The 19,048-nt window shown below is 39.1% G+C and overlaps 1 protein-coding gene across 1 annotated transcript; it reads right to left on the bottom strand.

Moving 5' to 3' along the window:
* Positions 1 to 1,890: 1,890 nt before the first annotated feature.
* Positions 1,891 to 16,509, bottom strand: LOC122643995 (ATPase family AAA domain-containing protein 3-B-like). Its single transcript, XM_043837584.1, has 8 exons — positions 16,075 to 16,509; positions 15,887 to 15,982; positions 15,126 to 15,236; positions 14,736 to 15,045; positions 9,650 to 9,740; positions 7,105 to 7,438; positions 6,652 to 6,800; positions 1,891 to 2,492 (listed from the first exon to the last, which is right to left on the bottom strand). Exons 1-8 carry the CDS (start codon positions 16,348 to 16,350, stop codon positions 1,979 to 1,981), a joined length of 1,881 nt encoding a protein of 626 aa, XP_043693519.1. The 5' UTR covers positions 16,351 to 16,509; the 3' UTR covers positions 1,891 to 1,978.
* Between the last annotated feature and the right edge of the window lie 2,539 nt (positions 16,510 to 19,048).

Below are 19,048 nucleotides of genomic sequence, written 5' to 3' on the forward strand. Positions count from 1 at the left end.
GGGGTCACATTCCCCCACAAAGTTCTTTTTTCCTTAAATGAATTTAAATAAAGAAGTTTCAAATTAAATTTAAAAAAAAAAAGATTTTGTTTTGCTTTTGTTGGTAATGTACTAATGTGGCTATTGTAATTTGAACCCAAGACCACTTTGGATTTTGCTTTCTTAAAAGCAAACAGTGCTTTAGTTCTTTAGTTCCACATGAAAAGAGGGAGAGAACTCAAGCTCGTTTATATTTAGTTATGGAAACTATAAGCTATAAAGGTTTTTTGTTTTTTAGTGAATAATCATTATATTCAACAAAGCATCCAGAGACGTTTCCCAGAGGTAGCCCCAAGGGGGGGGGGGGGAGGGGGGGGAGAAGAGGACGGGAGGGGAGAGGCGTTGCCCAAAGAGGCCGCCCTTAGGGAGATTGGATCTTGTGCAGCTGTGGTGGGAGCTGCACTGTGCAGCACCAAAAACCACCCTAAATACAGGGGGAGGGTGGTCATTTCACATGTGGGGCCCAGGTGGGACCCACCTGTGAAATGACTACCTTACCCCTATTTTTTCTGTCGTTTAACGGTGCTGCACAGGTGCAGCTCCCACCACGGCTGGATAAGATCCAATTCCCACTCAAGAAGGAGATAGGGAGACACCAACTAGAGACAGTATGTCTATTTCTGAGATTGTTAAGAACCGCCTGAATGTTTGAACCCAGCATACCTCTAATCTTGAACCCGATGGTGCCCCAAATTAAGTTAAGAGGTCTAGATTTGTCAGTCCATCTCCTAAGATTTCTCTCATGCTACATGTGGTACAGCGAAGCACAAAAAATAAGTTTGTCTTCAAGATCACAAGAAGATTTTCCATGGAACGAGAATCTAACCAATCACCATTCATGCTCCATGTTGCACATAGGCCTTCGCCCCGGCCAGCACTTCCAAATAATACCTTCCCACAAGGAACGAGAGAAAGGGCACTCGAAGAACAAATGCTCTACAGTTTCATCCCCATTTAAACAAAGAACGCAAGAAGCAGAGATCAAAATGGACCTAGAACAGAGTAAGGCCATCATGGTGAGTGCCTACAAAAGGATGCACCAACAAATGAAACCACTGCAGACCAAAGAACCATCGGACACCTGGATCGAATCAGTTCCCATGCCAAGGTATAAGGATTCTTGAAGAGAAATATCCCTCTTCCCATATGTCAAGGATAGGTCCAGGGGTGTTTTCCACATGCTCACCAAGCCAAGACTTGTGCAAGTACCTGACCATCCCAAGAACATTTCCACCTTTCGTCATCTCGTGAACCATGCTGGTGCCATTGGACGCTGCCTCAGATGGGGATGACATCATTCCACCAGAACCTCACCTTAAGCTTCTCCACTGAAACAAGATCCCTATTTCATGCTTTAATCTTGGGGTTGTATTTGTTATGCATTCTCAAAATAGATTATGGGTCTTGAATGCATTCTGAAACCTGATTCCTCTCTATTTCTTTCCTTGAGAATACGTTCTAGACCCAGAATATATCCTGAGAATGCATACTAAACACAGCCTTACTTAGTATGCAATCTTTTCATGTTTTCTACAGAAAATTAAATTTTGCAGTTCAAGTTTGTCTTACCTGATTATGATGGCAAATTGCAAACTCAGATGATGATTAGAAAAAGTAGATATGCATTCATGAAAGTCGATATAAAAAAATTAAAAAAAAAAGGATACAAATAATATGTAAATGAGCAGCAACTCTTTAAGGCAATAAACATAAAACCTACCTTCATTATGCATCAGGTTTCATTGAACAAATTTTCTGTGGTTGAAATATGCCAAAATTCCCCATCCAAGAGGATAAAATAATAATAATGACAAAATGAGCTGAGACACTAAAATTGTAAAAAAAAAAAAAAAAAATTGCAAGTCACCGGCTTGTTTACAGCAGTTAATGAAGTGCTCAATGAAGAAATTAGAAGGATAAAAAAACCCCAAAAAAAAGTCTAAATACTACCACCCTCAGACTCGGCGAGTTTCTTCCTTTGCTGGTGCTCCGCAACTTTGTAATCCACCACCTCTCGGAACAGGTTTGAATCAAGCACACAGTCATTGCTTCCATAAACAGCAGCTTGAACACTAGCCATCAACTTTGCTATTTCTCTTCCAGAAAAGCCCTCAGTTTTAGCAGCTGCTTCCTGAATAACTTCCTCGGACAAACCCTTGATCTCTATCCTCTGTGGTTCTTTACGAAACAGAGACGAAAGCCAGCCAGATTTACTTTCTCCAGCCTTTGCAATGTACTTGTCCAGATAGAGCTTAAGCATCTTGAAGCGTTCTTCTTCCCCAGGCACTGGGAATTCGAGGACCTCATCAATACGGTCAGCAACAGCAGAGTCTAGATCACCAGGCCGGTTGGTAGCTAGAGCAAGGACAATGTCCTTGGACTGGTCACCTGTGCGAAAAAGGAGAGCGTTAAGGGCACTCCGTTGCGCTTCACTCATGTAGATTTTGTTTCGCCTGCAAAATCAGGCAAGCAGATTCAATCATCTCAACAAGTGTTCTCAATGGGGGCAGAAGATAATGGCCCCAGAGAAAGGCAGCAGCATATGCATGCAAGTCAAGATGTCTGTAAAGACAGAAATGCATGACATCCAATGCACAACAATTTTTTTTTTCTTTTAAAGGCACAACAAAGTTAATACTATCAATGACTTCTTATCAGGGTGACCAAGAATACAGAAGCCTCCACGGGTTGATTGATTTAGATTATTTCCTCATTTCTTCAACTGGTAAATTAAGACCAGGCAGATTAAACTATCTCAAGCTCAAATTTCCAATGTCCCTGTAAAATAACTTACTGTTACACGTAACCAGCATCCACAGTTTTAAAAATTAAAAAAAAGTCAAAGTCAACCGATTAGATCCCAAACATTCAATAAAATGACTTCGAAGAATGTCCAAATTATTCGTTAGGCAACTGTGACCACCAAGAACTAGAAAATTTCTAAAACTGAGACTAGTTAGGATATAAATTTGAGACCCCCTTGACAGCTTGATTCAACATGTCTTTGGCTAGAAGGTCTCTTGGTGTTGGTGATGGTGATGGGCTACTTCGGAGATACACTGTATAGGGCTGTAAATGCAGTATAGTTGCAAGCTGTTCTTTTTGTTCAGGCCTGCTTTCAAAGCCCTGGAACATGTTATTCCCCCGAAAAAAAATAAACACACGCACAGTGTTAGTTTCATATCCATCAAGGAAAAGGAAAATGCTACAGTTATCACAGCATGTGTAAAAATGGACAGTGTAGGCCCAAACTCGGTGATCTATGGCAGTGCCAAACAGATCCCTCTTTGCCAGATGTCTGATAGTTAGTGCTAGGCAAATAGGACTAATCCCCATAACAAAAATTGTTTTTTCAACAATCCCTTATGACTTGACTTTTCTTATTTGACCATCCAAAACAATGGAGTTTACAGGTTGATTAGGACCACCCAGCTACTAGATGATTGGAAAACCCAGACAATTACAACGGCCTAATGCAAACCCGGGGTTGGAAAACCCGAATCAGATCGCTTACAGGGCCACTCAAGTGTTAGTTAAGTCAATTCAAAGGCACAAGTGGCAACACAGTAAATATTTGGAAGTATATAAGACCAGTGGCAGAATTGTACATAAACAGAACTTTATAATAGGATAGCAATGTCGTAAATTAATGGAATTCAAGTGAATGGGATGCAACGTATTAATGAAAAGGGTAAACTAGGATTGGGAAAAATCTTAATGGCAGGTTGTAATTCATAAGAGAGAGGGGTAATTATATGGAAAACAAAAGTAAAGAATCGAAATTAAAAGCAAAAGGAAGAATCGTGGAAGAGGGGTTGTCTTCTACCTCCAGCCAAAACAAGAGGCAGAAACCAGAGGTAAAACAGAATTGATGAGGTTAGCTTTTCTTACTCACAACACCACAGCTTGACCTGAGGTTTCCGATAATGAATCGCAGCAACAGTCCTGCTATAAAGCCAGCACTAGCAAGCATTAAAAACCCAGAATTCATGATGTTTCAGAACCTGCAACTGCATCTGGCGGTAAGTTAAAGTTCAGATCTGGATGAGGGTGAAACCATACTTAAGAAGGTGACAAAGGGGAAAAGTTTCCTAGGGTTTAGCTCGCCTATGGTAGGCAACGTATGCCCAGATTCTTAGGTAGAAAGGAATTTGCATCGATGGAGATCGACCCAACTGTAATCGACTGCTACTACTGTCCAGAAACAGGGGATGAAGAAAGATAATAAGAGAAAGAGAAGAAAATTGCACAGAAGAAAGGGGGGGGAGAGAAAGGCTACACGGCCTCCATTGGCTCCACAAACATGAAAACTCCAATTCAAATATTTAACTCATCAAATCTGATAATTGTTTGATTACACTGATATTTAAAGAAAAACAATTAAAGACTCTTAATAAAACTCTAAAACTGAAATTAACCTTAACTCTAATGGACTCATAACTTTAAAAAATCCTAGATAGACTCTACCACTAAATAACCTATTAAAACTAAAAGTCTAAAACAGAAAAATCCTAGATAGACTCTACCACTAAATAACCTATTAAGACTAAAACAAAAAATTTCATGATAAACTCACTAATAAAAACCTTATTAAATAAATAAATTAAATACCCTACCGAACCCAAAGACCCAATTGGACCCAGTTTGTCTTCACCTGGATACCCAAATGGGTTTGGCTCAGTCCAAGATAATGCACCTGCATCAACTTCCCCAATGTTAGAAAAAAACTTGTCCACGAGTTTTAAAATGTCAAAGGATCAACATCGGATGATTTGCACTGTCGAAAAAGCCATAACGCACAAAAACTACGAACCGAAGTTCTTTATCAAAGTAACCGTCGGGAAACATAAAATCGATCAGCTCATAGAAGAGATCCTCAACAAACGGTGTCTCTTGAAAAGGAATCTGTTTTGGGAACTGCACACCTTCAATCGGATCATCTTCGACTCGATTGACAACGATCGGTTCGGTCACCTTGTCCTTGCTCAATGTTGGTTTATCATCTTGCTGGATTTCTTCCTTAGGCAACCCATGGATACGGTATTTACGTGACATGTAAGGAGACGTAATACTGCATAAATTCTCCTCACGGTCAATCCTTTCTCTGTGGTCTTCCAACCATCGTCTACCCACCTTGATGATGCACTTTGAAAATGGAAATGCTCGACATCAAGCACCATCATAAAAACTACGAGGAAGATGAAAAGCAATGAGGTACACGCCACCACCTTTGTCAAGGAACTCATCAGTTTCAGCAGCCTTATCCACTATCGCTTGGGATACGATGCTTTCCTCTATTTCATCATTGATATATAGCATAACCACGCTTCCGTTAGGTAGTTGAACACGAGTACGAAAGAGGTAAGAAAGCATTTGGCCAAAGGTAGGATATTTGTATCTGATACCACTTAATGCAAACCCGGGGTTGGAAAACCCGAATCGGATCGCTTACAGGGCCACCCCAGTGTTAGTTAAGTCAATTCATAGGCACAAGTGGCAAAACAGTAAGACCAGTGGCAGAATTGTAAATAAGCAGAACTTTATAATAGGATGACAATATCGTAAATTAGTGGAATTCCAGTGAATGGGATGCAACGTATTAGTGAAAAGGGTAAACTAGGAATGGGAAAAATCTTAATTGGCAGAATGTAATTAATAAGAGAGAGAGGGGTAATTATATGGAAAACAAAAGTAAAGAATCAAAATTAAAAGCAAAAGAAGGAAGAATCGTGGAAGAGGGGTTGTCTTCTACCTCCAGCCAAAACAAGAGGCAGAAACCAGAGGTAAAACAGAATTGATGAGGTTAGCTTTTCTCACTCACAACACCACGGCTTGACCTGAGGTTTCTGATAATGAATCACAGCAACAGTCCTGCTATAAAGCCAGCACCAGCAAGCATTAAAAACCCAGAATTCATGATGTTTGAGAACCTGCAACTGGATCTGGCAGTAGGTTAAAGTTCAGATCTGGGTGAGGGTGAAACCACACTTAAGAAGGTGACAAAGGGAAAAAGTTTCCTAGGGTTTAACTCGCCTATGGTAGGCAACGTATGCCCAGATTCTTAGGTGGAAAGGAGTTGCATCGATGGAGATCGACCCAACTGTAATCGACTGCTACTATGGTCCAGAAACAGGGGATGAAGAAAGAAACCAGAAAGAAGAAGAAGAATAAGAGAAATCGCACAGAAGAAAAGGGGGAGGAGAGAAAGGCTACACAGCCTCCATTGGCTCCACAAACGTGAAAACTCCAATTCAAATATTTAATTCGTCAAATCTGATTATTGTTTGATTACACTGATATTTAAAGAAAAACAATTAAGACTTTTAATTAAACTCTAAAACTGAAATTAACTTTAACTCTAATGGACTCGTATAAAATCCAAGATAGACTCTACCACTACTAAAACAGAAAATTACATGATAAACTCACTAATAAAAACCCTATTAAATAAATTAATTAAATACCCTACTGAACCCAAAGACCCAGTTGGACAAGGTTCATCTTCACCTGGATACCCAAATGGGTTTGGCTCGGTCCAAGACAATGCACCTGCATCACGGCCCTTATCAGGGGAGAAAACATGAATAAGAGTAGGTATCAGATGTCACTTACTCGCACAAGAATGCATCTGCTTCATCGATGAAAAGCAAAAGACCTTTCTTAGACTTCTTAGCCCAGTCAAATAACTGGTGTATCTTGGTAACAGCCTGTGATCCCAGTGGTGCAACATCACCACCAGTCATCAATGCATAATCCAACCCCTGAGAGCACATTAAACAGGTTTCAGATGAAACACAAAACGGAAGCAGATAATTCAGAAGAGAAGTCATTGGCATGGCTTGGAGGCTTCAACACACACATGCTACAATCCACAGTAAGAAAATTTTCATAAGGGCAACCAAAAATTGAGCATCCCGCATTAACCATGGATTGAAGAGCTCGCTGTGAAGAAGTGACATAAATATGTAATACCTAAGCTACCAAATCAAGCCTCATAAAACAACATGCCAACTACTTTCAATTTTTTCATCATAAAAAGGCAGAGAAAAGGATAAGATTTCATACAGATTTTTGAGCAAGTTCTCTAGCAGCCATAGTTTTCCCTGTTCCTGGAGGACCATAGAAAAGCATGTTGCGGAATGGTGCCTCGTGAGATTTTGTATTTGCAGTAGCTCTTGCAAGCTGCACAATTCTTTTTTGAAGAGAAGGGTTCAGAATTACGTCTCCAAACCCATTTCCATTTTTGGAACCAGACATTTTATCCGCTTTATGTGAAAGCGTGCTCATTGCACGAGAGAATAAACCTGACCAAGGGTACTTCCCTCTGGAGGATTCTCTGATTAGCGATGGTTGTCCTAGTATCCTGTCAACATAGCCCCAGATCACCCTCGCACCTTCCCTGCATGGGGATAAGAGATAAGAGACACTGATGAGCTTCCATTCCCAAAAACAGCGACCAATAATAACAAATGCAAATTTGGATTGTAATATATGTCAATGTCAATGTCAATGTATATATCATAAAACACATCAAAGATATCAGAGTCAATTGAGGAAGCTTAATTAGAAGTAACACACGCTATATAGAAAAATCTATGAACTAGCTTCGGTTATTTCAATTTTAAAAACTCACCAGTGGAATGGCCTCTATAATCAGTCAACACTTAAATAAGATAAAATAAAAAAAGGAAGGTTAGTCCACCAAAACTGTGCCTCGTCCATGTACTGTAAAGACATCTGGTTGACCTCACACGATACTGATGCAGATCTAAAGACATACTCTTGAAGAAAGAAATCCAAGGGGTTAGGCCAATCCGTGGCCTAACAGTTTCTGTTTTGTTTTATTTATTTGCTTTCATATACTTGGCTTATTTTAAGTCTTTGTTTGTTAATTGAACGGTGGTCCAATTCTGGTCCAAGTTGTGGTTCAATTTAAGTGAATAAATTTCAGTCTTTTAAATTAGAGTGCATCTAATAAGTGAACCCAGCACTTAAGTCTATATTAACTAAGTGGTGTTAGACCATTTATTAGAGTCGTCTATTGACTTCAGTGGCCAGCACATTTAATGGGGTAATCTATATTGACCAAGTGGCTAAACATGTTTAATAGAATTGGTTGGGGGCTTGTCCTAGTCCAACTCCCCTTTTGATTTAGATTTATTATATAAAAGAACTTGCATGAGAGGGTTCATCACCTTACTCGTCATTCTGAAATTGAAGTTTGTTGTTGCAACTCATCTTCTCCATAGAAAAGCCTTGTGTTTGATCAAGGAAGAAAGGGTTGGTGTTTGATCCAACTAACGTCTTGCGGTGTGAAGCCCGGGTGGATCTATCTACTGTTATTTCCCTCTTGTTACTGCTGGTTTATTGTTACCTAATCTCAGATTCAGCCATCAACAAGTAAGTTGTTCTTGAATGTTCTGTAACTAGAACCTAATCTTCTCATAGTTCATATGCTAGGTTCTCTTTTTAGATCAAGCACATCAGCCACTGATCTTTCTGAATCATTTTCAACTTTTGACATAATGTCCATACCCTCATCCATGAACTTGAATTTCAGCATATTCTGACTTGCTGATTTCGAATTATTAGAGTTATCCATGTTCTGCCCTGTGCTTGATCTAGTTACTGTTTTTTGACCAAATTCATTGATGTCACATCTGAAACTTATGATTTGATTTGTGCATTGATTCCTGATTTTGTTCATTATCTATTTCAGATCTGTTATCAGTATATAATTGATTACTTGCTACTGTTCTTATATATTGATTTCTGACCATAATACCCCTAGGCCTGTTACTACTAGGACTCACCCATATCTGTTGATCTGATCATCTGGTTAGGCCCAGATTTTCAGTAGGCCTTCCCCTTCCCTTTAGTGAACTTGACTTCAGTCTCATTACCTTTTGACAACCTGATTTGCTACAGTGTCTTCTCCTTAAATCTGGATTTTATTCTCTGTGAAAAGATCATGTTTGGTTACTGTTTTGATAATTCAAATTCAGTACTATATTAGATACTTTGGATGGAAAACATGCACTTAGATAATTCAGACTTTTAAAAATAACTGCATAAAACTAGCCATACTTTTGTTTCTCCCTACCTATAGAAAGGTTGAAAAGTAACAGATCCTCTCAAGAAGGAAGAATTCTTTATTCGTGAAGAAAAAGGTCATTTAAGAAGCACAAGGCAGAGAAGCAAACAAATTGCCAACAAGCCAGGTAAACGCCATAAGTCAAGAAAGAAGAATTCTTTATTCATGAAGAAAAAGGCCATTTAAAAAGCACAAAGAAGAGAAGCAAACAAATTGTCAACAAGCCTGGTAAACGCCATAACCATGACTAAAGAATGATATCTCCCACCATATATGTAGCTTCCTCTGCAAGAGATTTCACAGGAAACCAATAGACTTAATCAACTAATTTATACACCTTAGACATGATGTAAGGAAACACCAGTAAGAGATGTCAAGAAGCAAATCTTTGATTGGCATCCAACACCAAAATAAGCAAATCACTGAAAAGCATTTCCTAGCTCAGAGTGCAAAGTAAGAAACAACATATTACAAAATGAAACAACTCTACTTCTGTGTTCTAAATCCAGTCAACACCTCGTTGTGTAGATGCCTGCAGCAAGAGCTGTCACTCCACCAACAGCAACAACCAATTTATTCTGATCCGTTAATATAGCCCGCAAACCACCTACAGGAGATAGAAATCCCTACTCAGTCAACCTTTTGAATTATATTGTATGTAATTCATATTAAAAAAATTTTAAAAAAAAAACAGCATACAAAAAAATTCAGTTTGGACTCCAGTTTAGATCCCACCCTCTACAAGCAGCAATGCAATCCACATGCTCAACAGATTTCATTTGTCAGAGGAATTTAGACATTATAAATCCAACTAAGCACAAGAAAAAACCCAACAATTTCATCTTCTTTTTTATAATTCCTTCTAGGAAAGAGGAACCTGACAAGAAGCCTCAAAGAAAAACCCATCCCAGAAGCCCACACCAAGCATAGTTCGAGAACTTGCGAGATCTCGGCAAGTTTCTCGGTTTTTTGAGAAACCGAGACAAGATGGAATACGATATAAAATAGTACAAAATCTCGCCGAGATCTCAGATTGACCCATAAAATGACCCATCTACTTCATTATTTACTTACCTAACTCGACAAAACTCGACATATCTCGGTCGAGTTCTGTCCAAAGCTCCCAAAACTACTCTCTTCTTCCCCATTTGAAGTTCCTTCTTCATTTTATCTGTAGATTTCAAGACTTGAATTTCGGGAGAGGTGATTCAGGCTCAGGATGATGACATGAATATGAACACCAAGCTTGCAAGTTTCGGAAGCATGAGTATAGATACTACTAGTGAGCGACAATCGTGGCATTCATCCCAGCCTCATCATGACTATGATTATGGCCAGGAGAGCACCGGTTCCAAATACAGTGGCTATGGTCAATTTGGGCAGTCAACACATGAGTTTGACAATCAAAGCACTGGGTCTGGTTTTGGGCCCATATTCCCAATACCAAACCAACCATACCCATAAATGCCTCGATATGACAGTAGCAGTGGATCTCATGCCTCAAACCAATAGCCTCCACCTCTTCTATACCCTAGGATAGGGGACATGGAATATGTTGATGACAGCACTTATATGAGTGTTGTGGCAAACTATGTGCACAACTACAACACTATGATATGGGAATTCTATATGGATATGGTTGGGACTGAATAATTACCATATCACATTTTATGTAACATTTGTTTAAAGATTCATGTATTGTACTCTTTAACATTTCTAATGCTTATTTAAGTTACTTTACATTAATTGAATATTTTGATTGCTTTCTATTACTAAACTATGTGTAGAGTAGGATATTTTAGTACGTCGTCGCCTACCAACCTATGGTCCGAAGTGAAACTCATATTTGGACTTTGTTTTTGCGAAATCTGATAGTGCCATTGTGTTTAAATGGCCTAAAATAGGCTGAATACCAAATTTTAGACCCAAACTAGGTCCAAAACCCACCGAGTCGAGGCTTCGAGTCGGAAAAAAAAAATGCACCAACTCGGTGAGACCTCGGCAAGATCTTGACTTGACTCGATTTTTCACTTTTTCCAAGGGTCAAGTTGGTACCGAGTTCCGAGTTTTAGTACCTTGACACCAAGAAAGAAAGGACATTTTAATTGACCTCACAAAAAATGACATCATATCTACAATCAATTGTCCCTCATTGAAGAAACATATAGAAAAGAATATTTTATGTAGTGGAAGACCTAAAAAATAGTAAACATAATTTCATATGGCTACACATAATTTCTTCCTAGCTACTTAACCAGTAGTAGGTATCTGTGTGGCAATTCCGTCAAGATCTCTTCGTTAGTTGGGGACGTATACAGGGAGAACTGGATTTGGTTAGACAATGTGTGGTTGGTAAGCAAGGATCGATGTGAAGAGCCGACATCGAGGTGCCAAACCTTCCAGTCGATGTGAACTTTCTAGGGAAGATCAGCACAAAATCGGAGCTAGAAAGGGAGGTATGTTTAATCTGAAAGAATTCTGTAGGGGTAATTATGTAATTTTGTATCAAATCCCCAAGTTTATTCGTCCACAAAAAAAAAAAAGGAGTGGCCCCTCTAGTTTTCCTTCCCACCCTCCATACCCTAATTTTTCACTTATTTGATGATGAATTATCGATAAGAAGGAAGTGGACAATCTCCTCCATCCCAATAACAACAACAACAACCTCAGCCTTATCCCAACTGAATGGGGTTAGCTACATGGATTCTTTTTAAAAGAGAGTTTTTAAAAAAGAGCGAAATGAGAAAAGAGAAGAAAAGAAAGTAAGAGGAAAGAGGAACAGCCCTAGAAGTTAGGAAATCTCAGCTAGTTCGGGTCGGCAACATGGATCCTTACCCTCCAATAGGCTCTATCCGAAGTCATACTTGGTACAAGACCCAGACTACTCATGTCATTCCTCACAACCTCTCCTATGGTCATTTTAGGCATGGTCCTAGCTCTTCTAGCTCCTTCAATCGGGATCAGATCACTCATCTGCTCTGAGGCATCCTCAAGCCGCGGTTGAACATGGTCATACCATCTCAAACGATATTCTCGAAGCTTGTCATTGATCGGGGCAACTCCCAAATCAGCTCTTACACGATCATTCCTTTCTTTTTCCTAGTTTTTCCGCACATCCATCTTAACATCCTCATCTCTGCTACACATAGCTTCTCTATATGATACTTTTTAACTGCCCAACACTCCGGCCCATACATCATAGCTGGTCAAACAACAGTCCTATAGAACTTTCCTTTAATCTTTAAAGGAATACGTCGGTCACACAGTACTTCGATCACGCTTCTCCACTTCAACCACCCCACTTTAATTCTGTGAAACATCATCATCTATATCACGTTCCTTGTTTATGATTGACCCCAGTTATCTAAAATAGTCACTTTGCGGTATCTCTCTCCTCAATTTTCACCATGTCATTTTCCATCGTAGAGTGGCTAAAGTTACACCTCATATACTCCGCCTTTGATCTACTAATCTTGAAGCCTCTTGTTTCCAAGGTTGATCTCTACAGCTCTAATTTAGCATTTATCCCTGCTTTTGTCTCATCCACCAAAACGATATCATCTGCAAAGAGCATACACCATGGGACCTCGTCTTGGATGCTCTTGGTTAATTCCATAGTTCTAAAACTCGTCTCGATTCGGCGAGATCTTGGCAAGTTTCTCGGTTTTCTGACAAACCGAGACGAGATGGCATACGGTACATAAAAGTGCAATATCTCGCCGAGATCTCAGCAAGATTTTGGATCTCGGGTCGAGATCTCGGGTTGACCCATGGAAATGACCCTTCTACTATGTATTTACTTACCTAATTCGACATATCTCAACGAGATCTCAGATCTCGGGTGGAGATCTCGGGTTAACCCATGGAAATGACCCATCTACTATGTATTTACTTACCTAACTCGACAAAACTCTTATATGCTTGCTGTGGAGCATTATGTGCAACATTACAACAACACTATGTCATGGGAAGACTATATGACACTAGCGGGGACTGAATACTTGATTCAAAGTCATTTTATGTGATCATAGTTGTAACACTGTTAAACAGTTTAATGTATCACTTTAACATTTCTAATTCTTATTTAAGTTGTTTATTGAATGTTTTGCTTGCTTTCTATTACTAAATTATGTGTAGATTAATGTATTTTAGTACGTCATCGCCTACCAACCTATGGTCTGAATTGAAACTCATATTTGGACTTTGTTTTTGCAAAATCTGATAGCACCATTGTGTTTAAATGGCCTAAAATAGGCTGAATACCAGGTTTCAGACCCAAACTAGGTCTAAAACCCACCGAGTTGAGGCTTCGAGTCGGAAAAAAAATGCACCAACTCGGCGAGATCTCGACTCGACTCGGTTTTTCCAAGGGCCGAGTCGGTACCGAGACCCGAGTTTTAGTACCTTGGTTAATTCATCCATGATACGCGCAAACAGATAAGGGTTTAGGGTTGATCCCTAATGTAATCCAATCGTAATTGGGAATTCTTTGCCCTAACGTCCGACAGATCTCACACCAGTCACCACGCCCTCATTCATATCTTTAACAACATCTATATATTTACAGGACACCCCTCTCTTCACAACGACTTGTCGGATTAAGTCTCTAGGGACACACACACGCATGTATATATATATTCTATTTGCAAAGTACAATAAGGCCGCACTGTTAGCTCATTCGTACAAGCATTTGCATGTGCTTGGATATGCAAAAGTATCCTCCTTGGAAAACAGAATTTAGCATAGTAGCATTCACTCTATGTTATTTGAGCGTTATAATAAAAAAAAAAAAGGTTTTACCAATTTAGCCTAAGCTATTCATCAAAAGAAACGACATAGATACCACAAGATGATTGATAGAGACTAAATTTTTCTTGTCCAATCAGTAATAGAACAGGAATACAATCTAAAATTAACAACTGCCATGAGGCCAGTTATACATTAAATTCTGTTTGGTGGCTATGAGGCATGTAAATCATCACTAGATCTTGAATTCAGCCAAACCCAAGCATGTTTACAAACTTCAATTGGGTTAAAAGTAAAATACGAAGAATTGAGACTCAGAAGACATAAGTGCATTAAACCAAGAAATTTCATGGTTAATGGAATGAACAACATAGGGAAATAACAACAATATTGCCCCTGGCATGTACCCTCCCAAGGGAGAAGTGTAAATGAAACAATTATTAAACAAAATTATTACAATGCAATTATTAATGAACAAAATAGTGTTGTTTTCGCAATTTATATCATTAAACAGTCCCCGTTGGTTAAAGAATTCCCAATAAGTTATATGACACTAAACATCTAATGCAAATCTGATAACACGGATCCTAAAAATTATGAATAATTGACACCCAAACAGAGAAATCCAAATGAATGTTCACCTCCCAAACAAGAGAAGAGCATCCATGAACAGACCAAGTGAAATGAGATATTTCTCTTTCCCCCCCCTCCCAACTGAATGCTGCCATGTAAGTACACTCCAAATAATGCCCAAATGTACACTGTGTTGAGCTTTACAAACATTCTGTCCTGGGATATGTCTCATAACATAACTTTAAATTCAAAATGCATATATATCGTAGAATTGAGTTTGCACCTCCTATATGATCAAAAGTTGTGTTTATGGCAGCAACCCATTTCTCTCTCTCTGCATTTGCACGTTCTACTAGCATCCGTTTATTTACCTCTTCAGCTAGTTTTGCTTCATGGGCTCTCCCTTCTGCTTCTGCTATAGCCCTTACTCTGATTGTTTCACGCTCAATCTCAGCCTTTTCACGCTCTGTTTGCCGACGTTGTGCTTGGATCTGCTCTTCTGTTGCTCGCCTAGCTTGCTCCTGCCTGATGGCTGACTCTTCTTGCCATTTTACGAGCTCTTCATTCCTTGCTCTTTGATGTTCATTCTCAGCCTGCAGAAACATGGTGCAGTTAAATCAAACTCAGAGAACAAGGACATCTTCAGTATGAACCTAACAAGTGAAGAACATGCCTGCATCCTTTTCCTTGCCAATTCATCTTCATAGCGTGCCATTTGAGCTTTTGTTTGTGCTTGTTGTTGAGCTAGTTTTTTCTGCTCATCATATATTACCCGTTGTCTGTCCTGCATCAGAAGCATAGATAACCAGAAAGTTAAAGAGAAGAAATTGGTTGGCATAAAAATTGTTGAGAGAAAACTAATGATGACAAACTGTCATGTACCATCTAGAAGTACTCTCTTGTATTAAGAATTCTATGATTTAAAGCCAAGAAAACTACAGTTCTGATTAAGCTAATAAGCTCCAAACTGAATGTTCACTCCCCCCATCCCCACCAACCCCTTTCTTTTTTTCTTTTCCTTGAGTGATGAAAACTGGTAATACCATAAAAATGATCAATATCACATGATGAGTCCCTTATTCAGTGATAAAGAGGTAGGGCTACAAATACCAAAAAAAGTAAATACTCATCACAAGTAACAACCACCACTAGGAATCCTAAGTCAAATAGTTAAACAAGTTGAGTAAATAAATTAAATTTTCTTTTCTTCTTTTCTTTTTTTAAGGGAGGGGTTTCGTAGAAACACATTCAAACAACATTGCCACCATCTATCAAAGCAAAGAACTAAAACCCAATAAGATAAACAAACAAACTAAGATTCACGAAAAAATAAGACATCTTCCAAATAATATAACATATCCTAAAAACCTAGAATACAATCAAATAAACTAAAATAGAAATGAAAATAAGAATGATAAGGAAATGTAAGCTCACAGTTTCCTGTTGAGCTTGCATCGCCTGGAATTCAGCTTTCTTCACAGCTAATTCTGCTTGTCTTGTCTCTTCTTGTTTCCTCGTCAACTCAAATGCCTACAGAAAACAGTCAAACACTATATACCACATATTACTTCCATAAACCAAAAAAAATTGAAAAAGAGTAACAGAATCCCATAATTCAAAACCTTTTTGGCATCCTTAGACTTGCTAATCTCTCTCAAAGCCTCCGCTCCTCTCTCCAGCGCTTCCGGATCAAACCCAGCTGCCGTTGTCCGTGGATTATAGTTCCGTACATGCTTAGGTTCATCTTTTGGCACTTCAGGCGGAGGAGCTTGAGGAGGGGGTTGAGGAGAAGAAGAAAAAGAAGGGAAGTTGAATGCGCCATCAGCGTAAGCATGTTCTGCAGCTAAAGAGGCAGAGGCCAAAGCTGAAATTATCCCTACAGCACAAGCCCTAGCCATTTCAAGCTGAAAATCTAGGAACCCCACGAGACCTGAATTGTGATTTTCAGTTAAAAAATCTCTGCGTTTAGGGAAAAAAATTGAGAGCTTGAGGAACAAGGGTCGAGAGAAAAACCCATTTGAGGTAGCCAGGAGGTTGGAAGTTTCAAGGTTTAACTAGGGTTTCTCTGCTGGGGTTTTGGGTTTTTTTTAGAGCAAATTACTCCGTCCTCCCCTGGTCTTACTGACAATTACCACCCTTGCCCTTCTGACAACTACTCAGACCTCCCTTGATTTCCAAAATGGGCTTCACTTAGCCCCAGTCCGTTAGTTTTTTAACGATAGATAATTGCTCAAAAACTAAAAAAACAGGTTTTTACCCAATATGAATTTACCCTATTACCCCTTAATGAATAGATAACCTAAAGAGCAAACCCATCGTCATCTCTAACTTTCAGAAGCTCTCAACGAAACTGAAACCCTAACCTAAAATGGATCGATTCACTCGTCTCCCATCGTGCGCTGAGGTTTAGGGGTGGATCATCTTCTCGGACTGAAGCATCATCATCTTCTAGGACTGAAACATTGTCATCTTCTCTGGCCAAAAACCCCATCGATTTCAGTGATTTACAGTGGCATGAAATGATAATCATCTTCTCGGACTGAACCATTCTCATCTTCTCTGGCCAAAAACCCCAAGGTATTTTGTTCTCCTTATGAATCTATCTTATTCATTCATTTATGCTACTATGAACTGATACTCATCCCTCTCTTGTCAGACTGAAAACCCCAATCGAAGCACCCATCGGTTTTGAGTTGATACTCATCCCTGAACCAAGAACCCAAGCTTAGCCCCTTACTGTAAGGTAAACCCCCCCCCCCCATTTTTATGCTCTGTTATGATTTATCGAATCAATTTCTCTTCCCTTCTACCAAAAAAAAAAACAAATCAATTTCTCTTTCTCGTATCATTTTTTAGCTCATCCATAATAGCTCAGCCCTTTATTGTAAATTAAATCCCCCACACCATTGGTATGCTATGCCATACTCTGTTATGGAATCAAAAATTAACCGTAGAAGTCCCCATTCTCACCCCATTTTTATGCTCTGTCATGCTCTGTTATGATATTGAATGTAATGTCATTAATCCAATAGCTCAACTGTAAGTTAAATCCCCCCCACCCCCCATTTTTATGCTATGTGATGCTATTAATCCATGTGTATTTTTAGTGCAAGTAAAACATTGTGAATTAACTGTGCATTCTCAAAAATCTATCATGTCTGTAATTTATGCTGAGTTATATGTATATCTTAACCATTGCAGGCCACTATTTGAGTACTAGTTTGAAACAATATGGGTACTATATGCAAAATAGTTTATCATTACTATGGGAGGACTACAGAGAGATATGTAGACCCAGATAAATATGGATACCTCGATATGGTATATGATGTCTACAGTTCAGTCTTGAGACATATCCCTAAGGGAAAAACAGTGACTTTTCAGATGAAATTCATGTTACCTGATATGATTCAAGAGATGGAAGTGAAGTCTGATATGGATGTTTTAAAAATGTTTTGTGTGGCTGAACAATTGGATGCAGTTGAAGTAATTGTATACAATGTGCAAGCTAGTGAGGAAATAATAAATACTTGGACCATTAATGGATATCCTGATGATGTGGTAGGTAGGGATGAGGTAAGCAGTTTGGCAGTTAGAGAGAATGAGTTTCTATCAACTATGGAGACAGCCAGAACTGATATTCAAAAGCAAGGTGGTCCTAGCACCATAAGACCTAAAAAGTCTAGTGTTAGGAGAGGTGGTGCCACTACCATGGGTAATAATATTATGAGGTTTAAAAGTAAGAGTATTGGCACAGTTGGTGCAAATACTGAGACTCCTTCTACTATCAGATCATCAAGTAGAAGTTGTGCTAAACTTAGTGATACTGCTGCTGGTTTTGAGCATGTTCAGACTGCTAGCAAGTGTGCTGGAGGTGTTGGTGTGGTAAAGGTGTCAAGTTAGAGTACAACCACTATAGGGGATACTAATGCTAAAGGGGGTGGACATGTTGATTCAAGTAGCCAAACTGCTACTATACAGGAGAGTAGTGTTCAAGGGGGTGGAGAAGATGATTCAGGTACCAAGGATGCTACTGATGATGAGGGCTTTGAAATGTCTGATCCAGATGATGAAGAATGGAAAGAGGGTTCTGAGGATGAAATTGAAACATCTACAGATAGTAGTGATGGTGAGAGTGATGGAGATTCTGAACATAGTAAATCAGAGGAGGTAGAGAGTAAGGATGAGTTGTTTGATTACCAGTCAGATGAAGAGGAGGGATTAAAGTGGGTAAATCAGGAGGGTGAAAGAATTAGCTTGCAAGTTGGACAAATTTTTACTGATGTTTATGCATTTAGGGCTGCTCTTGCTGATTATTCTATTCAAGAGGGATTTGAATTTCTTAGACAAAAAAATGAAAAGTCAAGGGTTACTGTAATTTGTAAAGATGATGGGTGTATGTGGAGGTGCCATGCTTCACCTATTGATGAGGTGGGCACTTATATGATTAAAACATATATCTCAGAGCACACTTGTGTCAGAGTTAGCACAAATAATAATGCAACATCAACATAGATGGCCAAAAAACTTGAGGAGAAATTGAGGAGTGACCCAGATTTGAAAAAAGAAACAATGAAGCAGTTGTTGAAAGACAAA

Source organism: Telopea speciosissima, chromosome 10 (assembly GCF_018873765.1).
Source record: "Telopea speciosissima isolate NSW1024214 ecotype Mountain lineage chromosome 10, Tspe_v1, whole genome shotgun sequence".
Classification (NCBI taxonomy): domain Eukaryota; kingdom Viridiplantae; phylum Streptophyta; class Magnoliopsida; order Proteales; family Proteaceae; genus Telopea; species Telopea speciosissima.

Excerpts from the sequence above, each read along its gene's own strand:
- LOC122643995 (XM_043837584.1), bottom strand. The coding sequence starts at position 16,350 with ATGGCTAGGGCTTGTGCTGTAGGGATAATTTCAGCTTTGGCCTCTGCC. Across the intron at positions 15,237-15,886 it reads TGCAAGCTCAACAGGAAACT|GACAGACAACGGGTAATATA; the intron begins GTGAGCTTACAT and ends CTTCTGATGCAG. Across the intron at positions 15,046-15,125 it reads TGGCAAGGAAAAGGATGCAG|GCTGAGAATGAACATCAAAG; the intron begins GCATGTTCTTCA and ends ATGTTTCTGCAG.